General features: G+C 35.6%; 3 protein-coding genes across 20 annotated transcripts in view; all 3 read left to right on the forward strand.

Moving 5' to 3' along the window:
• Positions 1-14: 14 nt before the first annotated feature.
• Positions 15-4718, forward strand: LOC129261456 (uncharacterized). The gene is made up of 5 exons (XM_054899545.2): positions 15-450; positions 970-1134; positions 1820-1971; positions 2269-2551; positions 3114-4718. The coding sequence occupies exons 1-5, from the start codon at positions 285-287 to the stop codon at positions 3257-3259; spliced, it is 912 nt and encodes a 303-aa protein (XP_054755520.2). The 5' UTR covers positions 15-284; the 3' UTR covers positions 3260-4718.
• A 4958-nt stretch (positions 4719-9676) lies between these two features.
• LOC129261553 (uncharacterized) lies at positions 9677-17087 on the forward strand. Of its 17 annotated transcripts, XM_064096666.1 has the most exons (6): positions 9936-9989; positions 10511-10569; positions 11420-11460; positions 11927-12013; positions 12360-12446; positions 13111-17087. In XM_064096666.1, the coding sequence occupies exons 3-6, from the start codon at positions 11437-11439 to the stop codon at positions 13243-13245; spliced, it is 333 nt and encodes a 110-aa protein (XP_063952736.1). In that variant the 5' UTR covers positions 9936-9989; positions 10511-10569; positions 11420-11436; the 3' UTR covers positions 13246-17087. The 17 variants fall into 17 exon arrangements, with proteins under 17 accessions (XP_063952753.1, XP_063952721.1, XP_063952739.1 ...); XM_064096683.1 differs by lacking the exons at positions 9936-9989; positions 10511-10569 and adding an exon at positions 9677-9803 and having other exon boundaries at positions 11892-12013; XM_064096651.1 differs by lacking the exons at positions 9936-9989; positions 10511-10569 and adding an exon at positions 9677-9803.
• Positions 17088-23860: 6773 nt separating this feature from the next.
• Positions 23861-24230, forward strand: part of LOC129257876 (23 kDa integral membrane protein-like) — a 22704-nt gene continuing 22334 nt past the window's right edge. Inside the window, exon 1 of one of the 2 annotated variants that reach the window (XM_054896317.2) lies at positions 23861-24230. This exon is cut by the window's right edge and continues 164 nt beyond it. The gene's annotated coding sequence lies outside the window, so the exon portion shown is untranslated. The other variant, XM_064096719.1, reaches the window with a different exon arrangement.

The following is a 24230-nucleotide window of genomic DNA, read 5'->3' on the forward strand; positions in this document are numbered from 1 at the left end:
GCACAATAACCCACGTGCAGTGATATTGTATGTAAACAAAAGGGCGTTGACTACCGATCGCAAAGCTTAGCAAAGGCACGGTTTGCATCGGGTCTAACGTTCATAGTCTAAATAAAAAAAATGATGTTGATTAAACTGCATGGTTTTTCTGTTTGATAGTTCTAATAGCTGAGTTCTAACCGCCACTTACTTCGAACAACACTCGCACCGAATTTAACCTGTTCTTCGGCTTCGAGCGATTATCTCTTGCCACTTTTATTTTGAGCAGACGCCACCAAGCAATTATGAATACCGACACCGCCCCGATACCCGCGGTCCGTCCCCCGGTGGACAAGCCTATGCGGCTGGTTGGTGTTAGCCACAGTAACAACAGCTACAGCTTGGTCGACCATGCTTCGGCGAATGATCAGCTTCACCATATATTTTTGGTTGTAAAGCAGCACGTTGCTGGTAAGTAATATACTATAGGTCTGTGCTAATGATAGCCCCAGATCGTATATATCTTTCATTCAGTAGAACTCTATTTATGAAGAGGAAAAAGAATCAATAAAACAAATATTCAACAAGGTAAAAGACAAGGATTAAGATGAAAGAGAAGAGGACGGGAAAGAAGAAGCAGATGGTAATCCCTAACTTTGTTATGTCTAACAAGAAAGGAAGAGAGGGTATATGTTACTGAAAGAAACATAATAAACATCTTTGGCAAAAGATATAAAAAAACATGCATCAAAGAATTAATTTAATTGTGCTTTCAGAGTTCTTGTCTTAGAATTGCAAAACGATCTGTCCATGAAAACACAAAAAGTTGGTATGTACATGTATATCTTTTCCCATCTAATCTCGTTCTAAAATATCCACCAATTATTTTCCTGAGAGATATATAATCTACTTTTCTTGTCTAACGTTTGACATACAAGTCATACAATGTAGAATTCATCCATATTTGTTTTCCCCATCTAATATTGTCAGGTATCCTTGCTGATGTTCAGTATTACAAGATAGTTGACCTCAAGAATGAATTGATTGCTCTGGGTACAGATGTTGCTTCCCTGGAAAGAGACAGGGCTTTTGAGGAATCTAGGGATAAGTATCACAGACATTTCTGGCGAGCAGATGATGAAGCTGAAAACAAACGTAAGTGTTTATAATTTCAAGAAAATTATTAGGATATAATATATATTATGTTACTGTAACTGACAATAGTAAGGCCTCAAACAATAAAGAGTCTAAAAACGAGCTAAATCCTCACAAAATGGTAAAATAATATTGTATACTTAATCTTTTATTTTGAATTACATCCCTACATGTATTCAAAGTTTTTATATTATCAATTGTATCAATTATTTTGCCTAGAGCTGGAGATACTATGTGATTGATCAAATGAATTTTATTTGATTTTATTTTCCAAAAGGATAAGCTAGAAAAACTCGAAAGCTTATTCATTAATGTGCATGTATATGAACAAAGTTTTTTACTAATACAAACAGTCAAACACAAATATTATTGCTTGGGGAGAAGATTCATTTCAGGTTCTAACAAGAAAATTATGAATTATCAATCTGCAGAAGTCGTTATTCTTTACAAGAAGGGGGTACAGGCAGATGAGATAACAAGTCATTCTTCTAATCTTGTGGGATCTAGTTCTATTCAAAATGGTTTACTGAAATTAAAAAGGGAGGAAATTATTGTATAAAGCTTAATAGTTACTGAAGTTTAACTCTGAAAAAAAAAATGACACAATGTAAACAAATGACCTAATAGTTCTGTAAAACAAATGTTCTATAAATATGTAACATTTTTGTTATTGTTCTTTTTCTAGAGCTGATTGTGAAATTGTCTGAGGTTGCCTACGCACTTCTTGATTACAAACAGAACTGTTGCACAGAAAGCAGAGGTCCCTATGCATTAGATGAAGCAAGGCTTGAAACACTTTGCAAAAAACACTTGTATGAATTACAGAATTTCAGAAGGGTATGTATTAAGCTTACTATTTGCTTTGACATTCCAATTTGCTGTGCTGATTTCACTTTTCATGAATATTATCAAGGATCTCTGGGTATTATTTGTGTTTAATGTTTCTCTGAGATTATTGTAAAATAATAGCATCAATCTGGAAGAAAGTATTATCGTAAGTAGTCATGCAAGGAAATGTCAGCCACATGTATGATTGTTATCCAGGTGCTGATAAACTTTTGTGTCAAGCTTTGGTCGTTCGTAAGGTACATTTTGAAAATATGATTATTTTGCCTTTTGTACATACATATCCAGGAACTTGCACAGTTTGTCAACACAGCCCGAGATCGAAATGCCCAGGTCACCCGCCTCTCCGCACCCCTTCAGTCTCAACTCGAATGGCATCAGTACAAATCACCTCTAGATGACCCCAGTATCCGTCGACCTCTGCCCTATGAATGCACCCTGACCACCCGGGATACGATAGGCCCTAGAACTGACCCTCCAGATGTGGATGGGCACAAGTCAGGTGTCAAGCAATTACGAAGTCAGTGGGATGTACCAGATTTATCAGGCAAACCAGGAGCAGCTAATTCTGGTATGATTCATTTCAGTCATTTGTATGAGGTGATGTGAAGGCATCCATTATGAATATTCTCCATAATTGCCTATTACAACAAAGCTTGCATAATATATTGATTCATACATTTGATTCCCTTCTTCTTATTTTCCTAATATTTTCACCAAACTTAGGAATCATCATGTGTAATAACAGATCAAATGTGAAGCAGTTCCAAGCCAATTAATACAATTACTTTGTTTATTAAGAAGTTAAAAAGAAATACGTGACCTGCTTATTTGGCAAGGGAGAATATTCATTTGCAGCAACATTATTTATTGTCATCTGTGATAAGTTGTAACTATATTGATTGCTTAAACATGGGATACTTCCATGCCAGCACAATAACATTATGAAAAAATAAAATATTTTTCCCAATACAATTATGTTCTTATGTTAATTATCATAAGAAATAGTATTTTTTGCTCCTGTATTTTTTGGTATGTATTTCATGAGGGGAAAAAATACATCCAAACTTAGAAAAAGAAACATCTGAAGAAAAACAGAATATTCAACCATTTAATTTTCATTGCCTATTTAGGAACACATGGAACCTTGACTAGCCGAGGACGATATGGTGGCAGACATATCTATGAAAGGAACATCAACGAGAGAAGAAAACCAACTGAGCAAGAAATTCAACATGTTTCAAGCCGATACAAGCATTATCATGGACTATGTGAATAAGCAAATGATCTTACAATGTTAAGCAGAATCACGTCTTTGAGGAATGCTTTTGACTAGGTTCATTATTTCATAATTTTGACATGCCTATGTGTAACACAGCGTCTCCGTCTGAAAATGCAGTTCTGTGAGACTTATGTCAATTGGGTAGTAGGTTAACCCGAGGGATAAGTCGAGGCTAAACGGTGGGGAAAGTATACCTACTTCTATAGAATTCAGAGTTTCTAATTCATTATACATGACAAAGATATATAGTTCCAATCTACAAACAAAATTTTAATGGTTTTATACTAATTTTCTTTATTGCAAAATTAATTTGGGGGACAGATTGTCTGTAAAAATAAAGTTGGTGAATGAGTCTACAAGTGGCACTCCATAAAACTATGTTATACCTGTTACATGTATTAGGGTTACTGCAATCAGTGCCCAGGATCAATGCTGTTAGAATACTATCAGATATCTTGTGGATTAAATGAAATTGGATGTGGCTGACAAGTTGTGCATACAGGCATATGGCAAACTACATGGGGTTTCCATTCTGAAGTCTTACAATTATACTTTATGTCAAAAGGCTGATGCTATGCAGTGGAGGTTATGAATAAGAAATGATATCATGCTTGTTTGAATATATGTTAAATATTTGAGGTGACATTTGGTAATTCATATTTAAGTTGTTTATGAATTATGTGTAAATTTGAGAATTTCTGCATAATGTACAATGTACATTGGTATAAATACATGGGATAGATTATAATTCGGGTTTGCTTTTGAGCACGGAGCCTAAACCACCTTAATTTTTTTAACCTTTGTATTGCCAATCATGAATGTATGAGGGGGTATAAGATTATAATGGAACATTGCTGAGCTTATTGTACTTTTTTACTTTGCATGTACAGTATTTTGGTCTCTGAGGGGGTTAATGGTCATATATTCTTTTGATGAAATGATATACAGTGCATAATATATCTTAGCTGTCAAAGTGTGTAAATGACTTGATGTATGACAATCATTTCCTGCTATATTTTGATTTCCCCTTTTCAGTTTTTCCCTTCATAATTGGGGGAGGGGGATAATGAACTCATTTTATTTATTTATCTGTTGTATCTATCTGTTTCAATTTTTTTGTTATCATTTGCCAAAGGTGAACTTAGTCTATTCTCACATTGAATATATTAATACATTTATATTTACCATTAATTTCAATGGAAATAAATTCTTGAAAACTTGTTAAAATACTGCTTTTATTTAGCTTAATATCAATTTCCTACAATAAAAAAATGTACACTCAAGAAAAAGAGTTTAATGAGGAACTTACGATACTTACCATATGGCACTTTTATGTCATAATTTGCTCTGCCCATACTGGGTGCAGATTAAGTGATACAATGAATCTAAAAAGATATATATCACCTGTGATAAATACTAAGCTTTATTTGTAAATAAAGAAATGACAATTATCGTATATTCATATAGTTTGTATTTTATGCTCAGTGAGTTTTTTAGTGGTGCATGCAAAATTTCGGCTGACAAGCAAAAAAAAAAGTCATCACTCCAGGGACACTCTACCTCCTTGTCGCCAGGGAGGGGTGCATGTGGCAATTCTTTTTACACCCTTTTGTATTGTTTTTTTTTTCTTTTTCATACTTTATGTTCACATTATTTCGGGGGGGGGGGACTAGACCCCTACCCTACATCACTATAATCGGGGAATTCAGCTTTGTTGCCTGAATCCCAGTAGAATTGTACAAATGAGACTCTCAACTCTAGTTCTGTCATCCCCACAACACCAAGCTTTGCAGCGATTGTTTGGAAAGTTGATTGGTTTCATGAAAGAATCAGTGCAATTAAATGCCATATAGTGTATTGTGGGTTGATTTGGGGATAGTTATCCCCCCCCCCCCCAAAAAAAAAAAAAGTTTTGCTATCGAGGAAAAACAGGGAGAGAAAAAAAGGAGAAAAGGCCAGGAAATAGATTTGGGGATAAGGGTCACCACTACACCCTCATTAATTGTGCCATTTGCCCCGTTTCATGCATTTGGTTTTGTTATGTATGCCCCTCCATGAGATAGGTCTAACGATCTAGTTTGCTTATTGGCTTTCATCAATATTTTCACTGTTATGCCAAAATATAATTTCTTTCATTTATTTATTTTTTCAAAGAAAGAAACATTTAATTGGTGAAATATGCCCATATGACAAACTACAATCGTAAAAGGCCATCTACCAGGATCGGCGGAGTGTATTTTCGTTCGGGGGGGGGGCAAAGCCAAAAAGGGCACTTATATATAAAAATTGGCATTTTGGTGCAAATGGATATTTTCACTATGAGATTATCATCGGTGTGAAGTAGTCGTGTGCGTAATTAAGTTGAGAAATGCCTTTTTGAAGTGATTTCAGATTGATAAGGCTTTATTTTTCCTCAAGAGAGCGAGTGAGCTGTTTTGAAAAATTTTCAAATCTGAAGATGCAAAAACTAACCTTTTGGTCAATCATTGCACTCAGTGGCGTACTGTGGTTCACGGCATTGGGGGGGGCACCAGCAAAATTTTTGAGTCACTTAGTGAGCGCGCGAAGCGCGCTCAGATGCCAGGTATACCTAATGGAACATTTTAAGGACATGCAGCGCCATATATTAAACAGATATGTATCTCACTGATCAAATAATGTGAGAGCGAAGCGCGAGCTTAAAATTGTTGATATTCAGATCTAAAAAGGGACATTATAATAAACTTTTTGTAAACAATGCGAGCGCAAAGCGCGAGCTGAAATTTTTGTATATATTGACCCCAAACAGGGAGATTTTAATGACTAAATTTAAGGAATCCATTACACATCTCACCACAGTCATCTAATGCGAGTGCTAAGCGCTTGCTGATTTTGTTAGAATTACACATGAAGCATTTGTAAAATTTAGGAAATTCAGACCTTAAAAGGGGCATTCTAAAGCTTGTTTGTATGAATTCACTAAAACCATACGTATTTCATTAACCAAATGATGCGAGCGCGAGCTGAAATTTAGGAAATTCAGACCTGATAAAGGGACAATTTAAAGGACTGATTCTAGGAATTCATGGAGAGCAGACATATCTCACCAATCCACTAATGCGAACATAAGCACGGATAAGAAATGTTTTATATTAAGACCTAAAATGTGGCGAACACTTTAAGTAGTCATGAAAAAGAAGCATACTATTGTACATAAAACAATATTAACTCGAATTGCGAGGAAGTATATTGAAAACGGCAGGTTTTAGTACAACAGGATTATATATCTCGTTAAAGTTTAACAGACAATGCGAGCACCAGGAACAATGTTTCTTATGTAATATAGCATAATTATAATATAATATAACATCATAATGAACAATAATTTCTTCTTTCCCATAACGTTTCTCTTCCCCTCTCCCTCTTTTTCTCCTTTTCCCCGTTTACTTTTTTTTCGGTCAGCCGATGGGGGGGGGGGGGGGGGGGGCACGTGCCCCCCATGCCCCCCCCCGTAGTTACGCCACTGATTGTACTAATTACTGTAAAAGGGCACCCTTGAAAGATGTTGCGAGCGTGAATCGCAAGCTTAACTTTGGGGACATTTCATGTAGACATGGAAATTAAACATTCCCAACAGTTTTTGTACTTCAGAAAGGGTATTTCCTTTTGAAAAAGGACACTGTCTTTTCATTTTGAAAAAAGGGCATTTACGTTTAAAAAGAGACATTTTTCCTACTCGGAAATTGCCCCCCCCCCCGGTTCCTCCCAGTGGCGTAGCTACGGGGGGCATGGGGGGGGGGGCACGTGCCCCCCTGAGATTTGGTGTGCCCCCCCCCCCCAGGTGCCCCCCCTGAAAAAAATTGGCGGAGCCCAAAAAAAAAGGGAAAAAGAAGGGGAAAGACAAAAGGAAAAAAGAAGAGGAAAATAAGAGGAAGACGAGTGAATAAAATAATTTTTGGGGAAGACTTGTAAAAAAAAATCTTTCATGTTACTAAATAAAATTTTCTCTCACGCTTCGCGCTCGATATGATTCATATCTTGCTCAATAGGCTGATATGGAGCTTAAAAAATATCAAGCTTTGAAGTCAATGTACAAAACATATTTCAGCTCAGACATCGAGCTTTCAGTATTTTTTCCATTTACAAATTTAATGCACTCTGTAAAAAGTATGTTAATATGGTCTACATATCAACATTTTAAGCTCACGCTGCATGCGTGGTCGCATTATTTGATTTGCCAAGTTCCTATTGTCTTTGTGTATTCCATAAAGTTTTCAAAATATCAATTTTCAGATGTGACTGTCAAAACGTAGGCCTATTTAGCGCTGCGCGCTCGCGTTTTGATTGGTGAGTACTCTATATCATTTCTATATAAGCAAACAAAACCCCCAGGCCTTTTCATTACATTTTATTTAAAAAAATTCAGCTCGCAATTTGCGCTCGCATTAATGGTTGAAAATGTATTAAGCATTGTAATGCGTATTCATAATTTTAAAATGCTTAAAATTTCTAGTTTTCAAGCCTTAAAACCAACAACTTCCACACTGTCATACGCATATTAGATTAACAAATAAGAAAATATAATTTTCATGAAATTCCTATTAACTAAGTTGGGTCTTTTCAGAATGGAATATCGACAAGCTTAGGAATTATAGGAAGATAGTCATCATTTTCATATGACAAAATCTCCTTAGAATTTCCCGGTCCTTTGTTAAAACAATAACAAAAAATATCAGCTTGCGCTTCGCGCTCGCATCATTCATATTTAGTGTGATCCACATCTACTTCTCAATTTTCCTACACAGTACTTGAAATAGTGTTGAAATTAACCTTTTTCAGATTGTAATATCAAATGTTTTCAGCTCCTCTTGCATTATTTGATCTTCATGATTAAAAAGATGTATTCAGAATGCCCAGATTCTAGGTCTAAATCTAGAAATAAAACGCGCGCACGCATGTTTATTGAGACAGCCTGCATGTTCTTTATTTAAAATATGCTTAAATTATCCAGTTGCAGATCAGAATATCAATATTGTCAGCTCGCGCTTCACGCTCGCATTATTAATGATACCCAATTAACCATATCCTATGCATGATTTACAAAATATGAATAGAGTGTCCCGCTTTTAGGTCTACTAGTATCTCAATTTTCTTCAGGCGCTCGCATTAATTGTTTAATTGCATACCTATCCAATTTATGATTACAGAAAGTGCTTAGAATGTCCTTTTTTAGGTTGGAATGACAAAAAGTTTTAGCTCGAGCTTCGCGCTCCCATTATTGAAATATGTACCGTATTTGTGGGTAGCTGTAAACAGTCCTTAACAGGTCCCTTTCCGATCATGCTAGAACATTTAAATTTCTGCTAGCGCTTGGCGTTCGCAGTAATTATCAAGTTACATACGCATCTTGTTCAGGGTCACAAACATTGCCCAGAATGTTAAATTTTCAGGACAGAATACATGAAAGATTTTAAAAAATTCGCTCGCGCTTCGCGCTCGCACTTTTTTATATTGGGCTTATGAGATTATTTCATATTTATGTTGTTTTATAAGAATAAAGCTAAGAAGCGACTGATCAGGGAAAATATAGGTGAAGATAATTTTGGGCCCCATCCCCTATTGGCGAAAGTCGGATCCGCCCTTGTGACCCCTTGTGACACATACATAAAAACATGTGCCCCACCCCTGAAAAAGCAAGGACCCCCCAGTGCCCCCCCAGGAAAAAAATCCGAGCTACGCCACTGGTTCCTCCATTCCTGCTTTCTTCCCTCCGTCGGGTGTGACACCCGACAAAGGAAATTTAATTGGCGGTGTCGAAAATCTGTTTACATATATATACACATATAACATGTATAAGGACTATTGTTCTCTACTCGATCATTGATGACTTTATAAGTCTTCTATATATTAAAAAAACTCAAGAAAGCTTGCCTGACAGTTTTTAATCATCATCATCATCGTCATCATCGGAGCCACGTCTTACAAAGAATTACGATTGATCCTATCAACCACAAATCTATGGAAATCCATCATGTCATAAGTTTTTTCTTTAGGAAATGTCCTTAAAAAACAGAGAGAAGCATTCTGAATTGACTAAAAAACAGTAAATGTATGAATAAACATCATATCTAGAAAATATTTTGAAGAAACATGTATTTTAGATGTTGACGCTGCTGGCTTTCCTTATTTGTGATTGATTGCATAGATGTGATAGTGTAGTAGCGCGCGAGCGGAAGGTAATTAAGGATTTATCAGAATAATGATAAATGAATATTGGCCCTTACCTTCTAAGGTGAAAATGATGAGGCAATCTGGAGCTAATCAGTCTCAGGTTGTCATCAAAGTCTCACACGGTCAAAAGGCGGCAAAAGTAGCTCACGTGACCGGCTCGTCGATGTATCCGGAGGGGTGCAAAGCCGAAGGAGGGGGCTCCCTACTTTAATAGATTAACCTCTATGACGTAAGTCTAGTAAGACGGGGCCCGGCCCCTGGTATATGGGAGTGAGGGGGTGAGGTCCCGATCGTCGACGAAGTCATAAAGATGTATTGATATACAAATACGGTAATACATAAGTTCTATTTATAGAGAAATATACCAATTTGCACCATTAGACCTTCTAATTTCATATTTTCATCTCAATTATTTCAAAAGTGGCTTTCCATAGTATAGTAGTCTACTGTGGCCGTTGCATGTGGCGTTCCGTTGCCAAGCATCAGCTCAGACGATTTTTCATTTCATTTTCATTTTGTAAGGCGGTAATTATCTAACATATTTATGGTATTTATTGAGTATTTGTATGAAACTCATGGTTCTCCGTTCGTTGGAAAAACATTGTTACATTTAATCACACAGTACATATTCCAATGTTGCTAATCTACTCATACTATAGCTGTAACCGGATTGACAATGCAAAACTGCAATGTTTACATTCGATTTACCAGTCCCACGCGCTTATTTCTGTGATGGGTTTTGTATAAGGGCGCCGTCAGTGGTGGTCGATTTTAGTCTTGAGGACGCAATGAATGATGAAGAAGTATATGACAGTATTTAAAAAGTCATCATCATTGCGTCCTCAAGACTAGGTCGATTTCGGGGTGATGCATCTGGAACTGTTTTCGTAAAAAAAAAAAAAGATGTCACGTCAAACTTTAATCTGTTAGTTAATTGTTAAAATTCATGGATCGGTGAAATTGAATATTACTATGACTGAGGTTAAAAGAGAGAATGATAATTTTTTTAAAGCGACTAAAAATATAATTAAACTAAAGGAAATAAAAACAACTCAAGTGAAAGCTGGCTGGAGACTCATCCTGGATCCAGTGAACATGTAAACTTAATCATTATTTCTACCATCAGATCGTATTCATTGGCTGTTGAATCGAAGTTTAGTGATAATGATATGTCTATGTTTATCTATTATTTAATGATATATAAAAACATAGACATATCACTAAACTTTGATTATTACAGAGTTTAATTATTTGAATATATTATTATTGTTGATTGTTTGCATTGATAGAAATTTATGTTTGTCTATATCAAGTTACCCCAAGTCTGCAGTAGGCCTATAACCAGTTTTTCTGTGTCCGGACAATCGATTTTTAACAGCCATTTGGAAAACATAACAAGCAAAGTTTCATCAGTTTTTAGTACAAAGTGTTAGGCAATATCATAGAGAACAAAATTGAAAGAGATTACAACTATTGAATTCATTTATTTTTGTAATCCAAAGACAAAAAAGAAGACTTCAAAATTTTTAAGTTTATAGTAAAAGAAGACACGCAACATACACAATCTTCACACCTACAATACATAGACAGATAATCATTAAAAAATCTGACTCAAATTATGGAAAAGTATTGAATTTCAGGCATTTCATGTGGTGGCCTCAAAATGGGGCCTTTTCTTATAAAAATTCCAGAATTGGCTTGTAAAGTGAATGAATGCTCAGACATGGGGCAACATTTTTTTGGTTAAATCTGAAAATGACTCGCCAAGGTTTTTGAAAAGAAAATATTTCTTTCAAATTTTTGTGAGAATTCTGGCACACTTATAAGAATATAAGGAACATTATCAACTGAAAATTTTTATGGTATAAAAAGAAATTCATGTTTAATCTTAAGTTTGCGCAGACATGGGGCCTCCTTCATACATCTAGTTGAATAATCTATTTCCAGGTCTTGTTGATTCAAGGATGTACAGGCCACAGCAACAAGAGGTGAGTCAATGAACTTGCACTTTACAATTCATTTATCTTGGTTTTTTTTATTTTTATTTTTTTACTTCTAATACACTTTATGACATCAGCACTCTAAACATTTATAGAGTATTTTTTACTTATTCATTTCTATCCAGTTGTATTAGATTCTGTAGATTTGCTTGTACTATGACAATGGATGCTGCATTTATTTTGTTTTATCAGTGATGATAATGAAAATTGATAATAAAATACTAACAACAACAATAACAATAATAATAGTAATAATAATGATGATGATAATAATAATTGATAATAATGATGATAATGATGATGATAATAATAATGATAACAATAATGATAATAATCATAATTTTAATGATAATATTAATAATAGTAATAATGATGATGATCAACAAAATAGTCATAATGATATTGTTACTATACTGTAGATCGGCTCATACGTGCCTCGATATGTTTCTTCCAGCTTTTGATAACTGCTGTGGAGCAGGGAAACAAAGCGGAGGTTGAGACTTGTCTTAATATGCCGGGTACAGATATTAATGAAAAACCGGTAAGTATTTGAAATATGTGTATACATATAGTGTACAAAGTAAGATCATGATCAGGATCATGATTTGAATGAAACACCTGATAAGTTTGTTGCAAACCCAGTAATTGAAAGCCCCCAAATGTTTAAAAACCCAATCTAAAGCTAAAAAAATGAAACCCTGTAAGCTGAATGCATGAATTCTGTGAATGAGAGTGTTTCTTCATATTTCCCCTAAATGTACTCTCTTGGTTTGACACACATGTATGTTATGTTCTCTATATACATGTTCTGTCCCACTCTTGATTTATCTGGCCCTATGTCACTCGTGAGCAATAATTTATTATTTACATGTTTTGTCTGTATGTAGTGGGGAATGGAGTCCTTGCTGATGAGAGCAATACGTTGCAACCACAAGGATGTGGCAGAACTCCTCATGGAGAGGGGTATTGATGTGGTGAGTAGAAACTTATTTTACAGGTTAATACTTTTCTTCAGGCAGCACCACAAGATGTGAACAATAAAAGTGGGGGGGGGGGGAAGAAGAAAATAATTAAGAAAACAGAGGGCTGTGTGCGCTTTGTGAGTCTATTATACCCATGTTATTCTATTGAGAAAAAAAATGGTCACATTTAGATCATCATCCTTCCCTCCCCCTGACATTCCACACCCCTCCACTCTGGCATGGACATGGTCTATTATTTCAGGTGGTTAAAAATTGAAGAACATTATTAGTGGAATTATCCATGCAGATAATATTTGCTCCCATGAAACCTAATGACATGGTTGGATATATTCCACATTTCTTTCCTCCTTATAACATATTGTCAAGCTTTTAAAGATAAGACAATTGGATTGATTTCCATGTGAATTGAATGTCATAAACATTTTTAAGATTTTTAATTTCTTTTCAGTTTATTTTCTGCTGATTCCTTCAAGTACTACTAATTAGTTTTAAAGTACTTTTGAAGTATTGTGAATACAGCATACAACTTTTATGAGAAATATTGTGCATATAGGTTACCAATAACATGATTTACATAAATCAGGTGACGTATGAGGCCCCATTTTACTAACAGCCATATATGTTGTTTTCTGAAACATGAATGTTTTATTCCCAGGAACCAGACTCTCCAAGAAGTGAGACAAAGGATTGCAGACAAAAGTCAGCTAGAGATTATGCAGAGTTCTATGGAATGCCTGACATTGTTAAGAAAATTGATGAACAGCGGATTAAACGTATGGCTAGACCTTGAAGCGAGTGAGATTATGGGGACATATTGATGTGACCGATTGGTGAAGCTGAAAATGCCATTTTCTACTGACTTACATGTATGTACAATTCATTGAAACAATTTGGTCTCATGTCCAGATAGGCTCCCTAAGTTCGGGCTTGACCCTAGCTTTTGGTCCATTATGTTTCATTTTGTCAAACTGACACTTGGTCTAACTGCTGCCAGAAGATTTAATTATCACTTGGGCTGATTATCTAGGTCCCATATTACACAAAGGTTAGTGATTGATCATACATTTGATTTGTGTGATTAACTGTACATTGTGGTCAATGCAATCAATCATAAAATGATTCTTTTAAATGATTGCAAAGCTTTGTGTTACAGGCCCCTAGTTGGTCTAGTTACCACTCTATCCTAGGGGAGTAAAAATAAGCATAACGTTATACCTAATAGTGGTTAGCCAAAGTATTACATGCGATAAGTATACAAACTGGCCGTAGACTATATAAAATTGGACCAATTATCATCTGTTGATGAGACTGAGTGAGAGTGTAACTTTCTACTGGATCTTTCTAGGCCTGCTGCAGAAGAGTTTTATTAAGTGTGCACGCTTCTGATTTGTTAAAATTCAATTGCTTGTGATTTGAGATTGCATTTGGTGGCAACTTTGCCTGGCTTGGCTAAACGTGTGAGTTCCTGGGTTGAAAAAATGTCAATGATTAGGGTTGATTTACAGTTTCTTTTTTAATTATAAACAGAATTATGATAAGCTTTTGAATTATTTTCACCTTATTTCTGAAGATTGTTACAGTGAAAATGTCTTCTGTCTGGGAATTATTCTTCAGATGCTTTCACATTCCTTTGAACAAAATAGAAAACAACTTCAGCATAAATGTTCAAGCCTAACATTTGTGTGTAGTACCATATATGCATTTTGTTCTGCATTACATATGATTCTCAGCAGAGTTTAATTAATTTGAATTATCAATTTTTGGTGATTATAAATCTCAAAACAGTTATTAATTCCAATTTCTCAATCTCTTCTAAACATTTTCTTATAGTATTTCATGACCAAACCCACATGTCATTATTATTTTTTTAAAGGAATTCCATTGGAATCGTACAGCTTATTGTCATTGGACACTTATTTGGTAAAGAGTTAATGCATTGAATATGTTGAGAGACTAAAAGAATGACTTGTGAGTATAAATAGCTCACTTTGTTATAACTTATCACAAGAAGTTTTTTATCATGACCTCGTTTTTAAGGCAGTTTTTAATTGACTTGAATCAAATCTTAATTATGTATTGAATGCCATACACGTATACAGGTATAGGCGATTTATTATTGAATTCATTAACTGAAATATTAATTATGTATTAAATTCTATAAGTTTGTAAAGAATTCATGAAATCCAATTCAACTCATCAGAAGAAACAGGCTCATTCGAAATCATCAATTTGAATTTTATTTGAAATTGAACCGATTTTCATTGTAATGCAAAAATAACAAATTGGATATTACCCCAGGCTGATGTGAATTTTGAAAATGTGAACTCCATCTGAAATACAAATAAAGATTGATCTGAATTAAGTTCCGAATTTCAATATAAATATTTAACTGAATTAAATTATTTCAGATCGAATATGAATAGAATTATGATTCACCGAAATTGGAGATTCCCATACCATTTAAGTAATTATTGTATATTTCTGTATCCATTTTCTACTTGTATTTATTTCATGTGTAATGTGCATAATGTTGTATTTACATGTTCTTCACGAGACAAATTTTTGTCTCACCTGCATAGCAGAGTGAGACTATAGGCGCCGCTTTTCCGACGGCGGCGGCGACGGCGACGGCGGCGGCGGCGTCAACACCAAATCTTAACCTGAGGTTAAGTTTTTGAAATGACAGCATAACTTAGAAAGTATATGGACCTAGTTCATGAAACTTGGCCATAAGGTTAATCAAGTATTACTGAACATCCTGCCTGAGTTTCATGTCACATGACCAAGGTCAAAGGTCATTTAGGGTCAATGAACTTAGACCATGTTGGGGGAATCAACATCAAAATCTTAACCTAAGGTTAAGTTTTTGAAATGTCATCATAACTTAAAAAAATATATGGACCTAGTTCATGAAAGTTATACATAAGGTTAATCAAGTATCACTGAACATCCTGCATGAGTTTCACATCACATGACCAAGGTCAAAGGTCATTTAGGGTCAATGAACTTTGGCCGAATTGGGGGTATCTGTTGAATTACCATCATAACTTTGAAAGTTTATGGATCTGATTCATGAAACTTGGACATAATAGTAATCAAGTATTACTAAACATCCTGTGCAAGTTTCAGGTCATATGATCAAGGTCAAAGGTCATTTAGGGTCAATGAACTTTGGCCAAATTGGGGTATTTGTTGAATTACAGCCATAAATTTGAAAGTGTGTTGGTCTAGTTCATAAAACTTAGACATAATAGTAATCAAGTATCACTGAACATCCTGTGCGAGTTTCAGGTCACATGATCAAGGTCAAAGGTCATGTAAGGTCAAAGAACTTTGGCCACGTTGGGGGTATTTGTTGAATTGCCATCATATCTCTATAAGTGTATTGGTCTAGTTCATAAAACGTGGAAATAAGAGTAACCAAGTATCACTGAACATCTTGTGCGAGTTATAGTAGTTTTCAAAATCAGCACTGCTGCTATATTGAATCGCGTGATGCAGGTGAGACGGCCAGAGGCATTCCACTTGTTATTGTAGAAATTTATATTGAATTGAATTGTATTTTATTTGAAGTTAAGATGAAATATGTATATATGTATGGATAACTTTATATTAGTCGAAATACACCGGAACCAATAAATAAGTTGAATGAAATGAGTTTGCTACAAACTGAGATAATTTCGAGTACATGTATATGTCCTCTCCAGTGTTGCTGCCCTCTATGTAAATATTCTCACTACGAGAGAAAAAATTAAAAGCACTTAATGGATGAATCACCCGTATATATATAACTGTTGGAACTAAGTACAATGCATTACCACTTTGCCTCATTAATATCTTCTATGTCCAACACGCGGAAACGTAATATCGTTTTATATATATATATATATAATTTCAAACATTGGTTCAGATTGTTACTGTGTTTAAATACCTAGTGGATATAATAATCAGACACATTTGGTAATTATTACTCCTGTGTTTTAGGATACAAAATCTATTATTTTACAACTCTTACAAGGTAATGAAAATAAAGACATTCCAAGAAAAAGCAGACAAGCCAAGTGCTGCGAATTTCTTGAAAATTACATCGAAATCGGGTGTAAAATAAGGTTCTTATGACATTTTTAAAATTTGCTTGTTTCCACAAAACAGAACAAGTGGGGTGATACACATTTAAGAGAGGCAACGATGTCGCGAACTCAGTATTTTTTTTAATTTTATTATAGGCATAGAAAATTTTATTTATTTCTGTTTCCTTTAAAGTGGAGACACTGACAAATAAGTTTGCTGTTCACTCGAGAAAAGTGGTCTGAAAATTCAGCCCGAAATCCCTGACAGTGACTTGCACACAGAAGGTCGATATTATTCTTTATGCTAGTCTTGTGTGAAGTCCAGCTTGTCAGGGTTTCATTCATTGTCTGTGCCTGCAGACTAGCCATAAAGTGCGAAAGATCAGGGAGGCGCAGGTTCATGTCTGTTCAATTATATCTGGGAATTCCCCTTCAATTGGAGTCCAACATATTCTCTGTATCACCCCCATTATCCCAAATACCGATGCCATGGCAACCAAATTACGCGTCAGTGTGCCATCATGATGTCTGGGAAATAAAACGCAATAGTTCAAAATTTTGATGCTGTATGTGAAAACTGTTTGTCTGTTTGATGTGTCTAGTTTTGCATGATTATTTTTTTTTAGGGGGCACATACATTTCGACAATTGCAAACTAGTAAGAAAACAATAAATATCTGGAGAAAAAGTTGCAGATGAGCTAACATGATGTTCACTAAATTCCCGACTAAATTATAAGTTACAGTACCTCTGGAACACTTAATTTCTTTTCTCCATCAAATTAATTTCTTTAATATTAATCAACTCGCTAATGATCACCTATCATACATTTTTCATATGATTACCTTTTTAATTTAGATTCGGTATCCAACGTACATGACTGGTGAAGACAATAAAGGAGATATAATGAAAATAGAACAGAGCGAGATTAGGTCTTTGAAAGGGGCATTTTGGAGACAAGATATGTCGCATGATTTAGCGACGAATTAAAAAATGTTCTGCCTGAGCAGTATTCATGGTTTATTACTCTGATTAATGTTTTTATGAAGGGGTGCGTGTGCCCTGTCAACTGATGATTTGCATAATTTGCTCAATCGCAATATTGGGGGTATAGGTAAAGATTATATTGGGTGGTTTTATTTTATGAAATTAAATACATGTACCAAACGTGTACCCGTCTACGATTCGTGCAATATTTTCCCTTAACTCGTGGAATATCTATCTGGGACCATTTCATAAAAAGCTACAACTAATTGCTAGTTGTCATAATGGCACATGTACATTTAGTTGACGCTGTTAATGAAACAGACTGATTCCCTTTACTGAGTTATTCGCATGATTTTGTACCGTTTTACACGAAAGAAAGAAAGAAAGACAGACAGAAAGAAAAAAGGAAGGAAGGAAGAAGGAAAGAAAATTGAACGCTAAATTTTGCCTCACCCGTACAATGCATTTATTTCGTCAGAATAAATGTAAACCACGCCTATTCAAGGTTGAAAGTTTATCAAGACCCTTTCAATGTATTGGCGAAATCAGTGACGTAATGAGCCAAACACTTATAGGGGTGCAGAACATCGCACATGGGGCATAATCAGCCCTAAAGTGACGAGCGAGCAAAATTGAAATTCAAAATGAAAATCCCAGTCTGGGATAGTTTATTTATATAATAATCAGATCATTCTTATTTTGTTTTTTGCCTTCCTTTTTTTTTTCTAGATTTTGGAAGTCTTTTTTTTTTTTGGGGGGGGGAGGGATGCCCTCGAAGTTTCTAAACGTCTGTGTGTACTTGTGTATACGGTTGCGTACATGTACGCATAGCATGTGCGTGAGTGCGTGTATACACATAACCTCCTAGCGAGCGAAACGAACGAGACAAAAATCGAATTTTCTGACTTGAATCTTGTATAATGTAAACTATAATGATGATGATGATAATATGATAATAAGAAGAAAAAAGGAAAAGAAGAAGAAGATGCATGAAGAAGGAGAAAAATGAGGATTGTAATGATAACTGTAAGCTTATATATCAAAATAATACAGTAAGTTTGATGTTGTTCCCACCTTGAACCGGGCGGTACACAGACCCCATCCCCCGCTGTCTACGCCCCCGCCAGGACTGAAACTTCCACGCTCTGTGGCGTATCCAGACTGTTTCACGAGTAATACGACACCCTCACTTTATTGTACTCCTGTACCTTAAAGCAACAAACAAACAAAAACTCGAGAAAATGTTGATCCGTCTACAATGGATACCGTTGCCATACAGGCGGGCATACAGGAGAAAACTATTATATTATTTCTTTCATTCCTTTTCCCTTTTCCCATTCAAAGTTTAAGGTTGGAAGATAATAGAAACCATACAATAGCTTAGAGGTGGTCTGGTCATGATCATACTTGCATGTCAAAATACTTTGGAATAATAAGATTGGCGGATCATCATACTACTCATACGTGTTCTACATTTGTTCTAGTACCTGTAATAGCTCTATGGTTATACTATTCATACGTATAAACCATGGCCCTGGGAACATTTTTTTTGGGTGGGGTGCTGAAGTAAATTTGAAAAGCTAAAAAAAAGAGGTTTTCTCAGTCTCCAAATTGAAGGCCGTTTTGGTCTCAAGAAATTTGAAAATTTGACAAGCAAAAAAAAAGCGTTTCTGCACAATATGTTGGTCATTTTCCATACATTCCTCAAATTTTACACACGTACCATAATTCCAGGGGGTGCTGCCTCAGTGTGGAAAATAATACACGCAGCAACCCCTGGGAAAATCTTGTGGGCGCTTCAGCATCCCCGCTTCCCAGGGCCATGGTATTAATTACCCTGGTACTTCTTGGAGTTTTTGTTATACGTTATTGCCTTTGTTCTATTACTCACATATGTATATATATATATATATATATATATATATCTTAAAGATTCACGTATTGGCTTCTGTAGGTAACAAAATAATGCTGAAGATAATGCTTTCATTGCCAATAAAGTTTTTTATTGTTTCCTCAAATTTTCGACGGTCCTCCGTCTTCTTCAGGAGTTCACATTGTTAAACTCCTGAAGAAGACGGAGGACCGTCGAAAATTTGAGGAAACAATAAAAAACTTTATTGGCAATGAAAGCATTATCTTCAGCATTATTTTGTTATATATATATATATATATATATTAGCATATTCGGTGATGGGGTGGGGGGTAAGAGTCACTGATTTATCCTTTCTATGACAAAGATTGATCAAAGTGTCTCTTATGCTGCCACCATGTGACCTTTGTTGCATGAACAACTTTTCAAATTTGAATATATAATTCCGGAAGAGAAAAAATTAATGTACATGAAGTGCTAGATGAATCAGACCACCCCTCACCTTCCCGTGATAAACACAAATGTAGGCCCTACTTCAAAATAGATGTTTGTTCTTGTTTTATATTATTTCTTTCACCACGAATCACTTGCCTCCACGCCTGCGAAATAAAAATTGGAATCCAGGAAGCATTTTCGTCAAAATTAATGTCCGACAAGTAGTCGGATTTGACAATTGTCCTTAATTTTGATTGGCTGAGAAGCTATGTTACCATGGTAACTGTCTAATCAGGGGCGGATCCAGCCTTCGCCAATAGGGGGGCCCGGAATTTTTTTTCAGCCATATTTTCCCCGATCGGCCGCTCAAAGATGAATTTTGGTTTCTTTGAAGGGGTAGTCCTAATAGTCACTTCTTAGCTTTATTCTTATGAATAAACATTAATATATAATATCCTTATTTATATAATGCGAGCGCGAAGCGCGAGCTAATTTTTTTGGATATCTTGTGTATTTTTTCCTAAATCTTTGAACATTCTGGGCAATGTTTGTTATCCTGAAAAAGATGTGTATGCAAATGAATAACTACTACGAACAATATGAAGCGCGAACAGAAATGAACTGATGGAAAAGGTAAATGTTAAAGACTGCTTGCAGTTAGCCATGAAGACGTTGCATATTTCAAAAATCAAATAATGCGAGCGCGAAGCGCGAGCTGAATTTTTTTGACATTTCACCTAAAGAATGGAAATTCTAAGCACTTTTTGTTACTCAAGCAGAATAGGTATATAAGTAAACAATTAATGCGAGCGCAAAGCGCGAGCGGAAAATTTCGAGATTTTAGTCCTATAATATTTACTGAACGAGACACTCTATACATGTTTTGTAAATCCTGAAAAGGATGAGTATTAATAATGCGAGCGCAAAGCGCGAGCAGAAAATTTTTATATACGTTTTGAACTGGTACCTGTTGAAAAGGTACCTGTTAAGGACTGATTGCATTTAGCCATGAAGGCGATACATATTTCAACAATAAAAAAATGCGAGCGCGAAGCCCGAGCTGAAAAATTTTGAACTTTCTAAAGAAAGAATTGAAAATTTTAATCAGTTTTTGTAATCGTGAACAGGATAGCTATATAATTTAACGATTGATGCGTGCGCGAAGCGCGAGCAGAAAAAAATTCGAGATTTAGACCTAAAAATGGGCCAATCTGTTCATGTTTTGTAAATCATCAAAAGGATGAGTAATATGGGGTCTTCCTACAATAATAATGCGAGCACAAAGCGCGAGCAGAAAAATGTTGATATTGTGATCTGAAACTGGATAATTCATTTAAATTAGAGAACAAGTTGAGTATCTGAATAAACATGCGCGAGCGTGTTTCATATTTAGACCTAGAATCTAGGCATTCTAAATACAAGTTTAATCATGAAAATCATGAAATTTTGATATTCCGATCTGATAAAAGTGTCAATTTCAGCTTTATATTTCAAGCCCTTTGTAGAAAAATTGTAAGGTGGATATGGATCGCACTTTATAAAAAAGAGCTGATATTATTATTATTACTTTGAGTTTTGACATAGGACCGGGACATTCTTACGACATGTCATCATATGAAAATGATGACTATCTTCCTAATCCTCTTGCTAAGCGCGAGATGAAACAAAAGGGACAATCTAATTATTATATTAATATCATATTTATTAATGCCTTATGAGGGCGCGAAATCTGATGATATCATGGCATAAAAATTGGACATTTCACTTTTGTGATTATGAATAGGATGCATCAGTTAAAATATTTTTAACCATTAATGCGAGCGCAAATCGCGAGCTAAATTTTTTGATAAACTCATGAAAAGGGGATTTTAAGTAGTTTGTTGTATAATCAATATTGAAACATTTATATAACTCGCCAATCAAAATGCGAGCGTGCAGCGCGCTAGCTGATACGTCTTGGTCTTGACATTCAGACCCGAAAAGGGATATTTTGAAAACTTTATGGAATACACGAAAATAATAGGTACCTGATAAATCAAAATTTGCGAGCGCGCAGCGCAAGCAGCAAACGTTAACATTCAGATCATAAAACTGACATTTTTACAGAGCACTTTTTAAAAACCAATTTGTAAATTACACAAAAAAATGAAAGTTCAATTTCCGAGGTGAAATATGTTTTGTATATTGACTTGGTATTCGAACTCCATATTGAACAAGATATGTAAATCACCTAACAGGCAATGCGAGCGCGAAGCGCGAGCGAAAATTTTATATAGTGGCACGAAAGATTATTTTTATTTTCCAAGTCTTCCCCTCATCTTATTGTATGCACTCGTCGTCCTTCTCTTCTTTTCCTCTTCTCTTTTCCCTCCTTTTTTCCTTCTTTCTTTCCTTTTTTTGCTCCGCCAAGAGGGGGGGGGGGGGGCGGGCCCCTCGGCCCCTGGATCCGCCTATGGGGACAAGGGGCGGGACAATTTGACAAGCAAAAAAAGTTATCATCGCCAAAGTAAGGTCATATCTCGTCCCAAAATACATGTTTTATTTCGATTTAGAATGATGTATTTCTTACCATCATAAAAGACCAAAAATAGTAGGGGGACATTTGATATTGTGTCCCCCCTACTATTTTGAGTAGGGGGGACACGTCCCCCTGTCCCCCCTGGGATTTCCGCCCATGTTAAGGACTGATATTGCACTTAGTCATGAAGACGTTACATATTTCAACAATCAAATAATGCGAGCGCGAACCGCGAGCTGAAAAATTTCTACATAAAGAATGTAAAATTTTAATCAATTTTTGTAATCGTGAACAGGATAGGTATATAACTAAGCAATTTATTGATGCGAGCGGAAAAAAATCGAGATTTAGACCTAAAAAACGGGACACTATATTCATGTTTTGTGAATCATGAAAAGGATGAGCAATCGGAAATCTTCCTACATTAATATTGCGAGCGCAAAGCGCGAGCAGAAATTTTTAATATACGTTTTGATCTAATAAAAAAATGATATGTTAACGGCTGTTTGCAGTTAGCCCTGAAGACGTTACATGAATCTGAGTGGGCATTCTAAATACCTTTTTTATCATGAAAATCGATAAAGTGAGCGCGAAGCGCGAGCTTAAGATATTTGATATTCCGATCTGAAAAGGGTCAATTTAAGCTCTGTATTTCAAGCACTTTGTAGGAAAATTGTGAGGCGGATATGGATCACATTTTCAAAAAGAGCTTATATGTTTTATTATTATTACTTTGAGTTTTGTCATAGGACCAGGACATTCCAAGAACATTATGTCATCATATGAAAATGATGACTATATCTTCTTATTTCTCTTCCTAAGCGCGAGATGAAACTTGTCGATATTCCATTCTGAAAAAAGGGACAATTTCATTCTTAAAGTAACATCTTATTTATTAATCTAATAAGCCTAATGTGAGAGCGCGAAATATGTTAACATTATGGCCTTAAAACTGGACATTTAAAGCACTTTTGTATTTATGAATAAGATGCATGATTTGATATATTTTCAATAATCAATGCGAGCGCAAATCGCGAGCCGAAATTTTAATATTCAGACCATAAAACAGAAAGTTTTACAGAGTACTTTTTAAAAATCAATTTGTAAATCAAACAAAATAATGAAAGTTCGATTTCCGAGCTGAAATATGTTTTCTATGTTGACTTCAAATTATGATATTTCAAGCTCCATATTGATATGTAAATCACCTAACAGGCAATGCGAGCGCGAAGCACGATCGAAATTTTTTTTATAGTGACATGAAAGATTAAAAAAATTATTTTCCAAGTCTTCCCCTCATCTTATTTTATTCACTCGTCTTCCTCTTCTTGTGTTTCCCCTTCTTTTTTTCTCCTCTCTTTTCCCTTTTTTTTTTTTTCTTTCTTTTCCCCCTTTTTCTTTTTTTTTGCTCCGCCAATAGGGGGGGGGGCCCGGGCCCCTCGGCCCCTCTTGATCCGCCTATGCTAATAACACAGAGTTTGTCTGATAAAACATCCGAAACATCCGAAGTTCTTTTATGAAACGCTCCCCATCCTGAGGATGATGGAGAGGGGAGGGCCCGGGGAGGGGGTGGGGAAGGTGGGATGGGGTGTTATGAGACAATAGACGGGCCCGATGAACCTCTAATGATAAAGGGAAAAAAAACACAGAGTGCATGTAATTTCTATGACGTGTGATGTTTGAGAGAGCCTCCGATTTCTATCACTCTGTCATAATAGGATTGCTCCCTTTGTCGTTCTACTTCTGCTCAAAAGTCATTCTGGTATCTCCTGTGTCCGCAAGTTCCCATACAATGCCTGTCATATGACTCTCTATCAAAGTATCATCGACGACGTCATAGTTGGTTCACGGTCTCAGCACAGAGCATCGCCCTTGATCGCATAGAAATTGACAGTG

This window comes from Lytechinus pictus, chromosome 1, assembly GCF_037042905.1.
Source record: "Lytechinus pictus isolate F3 Inbred chromosome 1, Lp3.0, whole genome shotgun sequence".
In the NCBI taxonomy this organism is placed as follows: domain Eukaryota; kingdom Metazoa; phylum Echinodermata; class Echinoidea; order Temnopleuroida; family Toxopneustidae; genus Lytechinus; species Lytechinus pictus.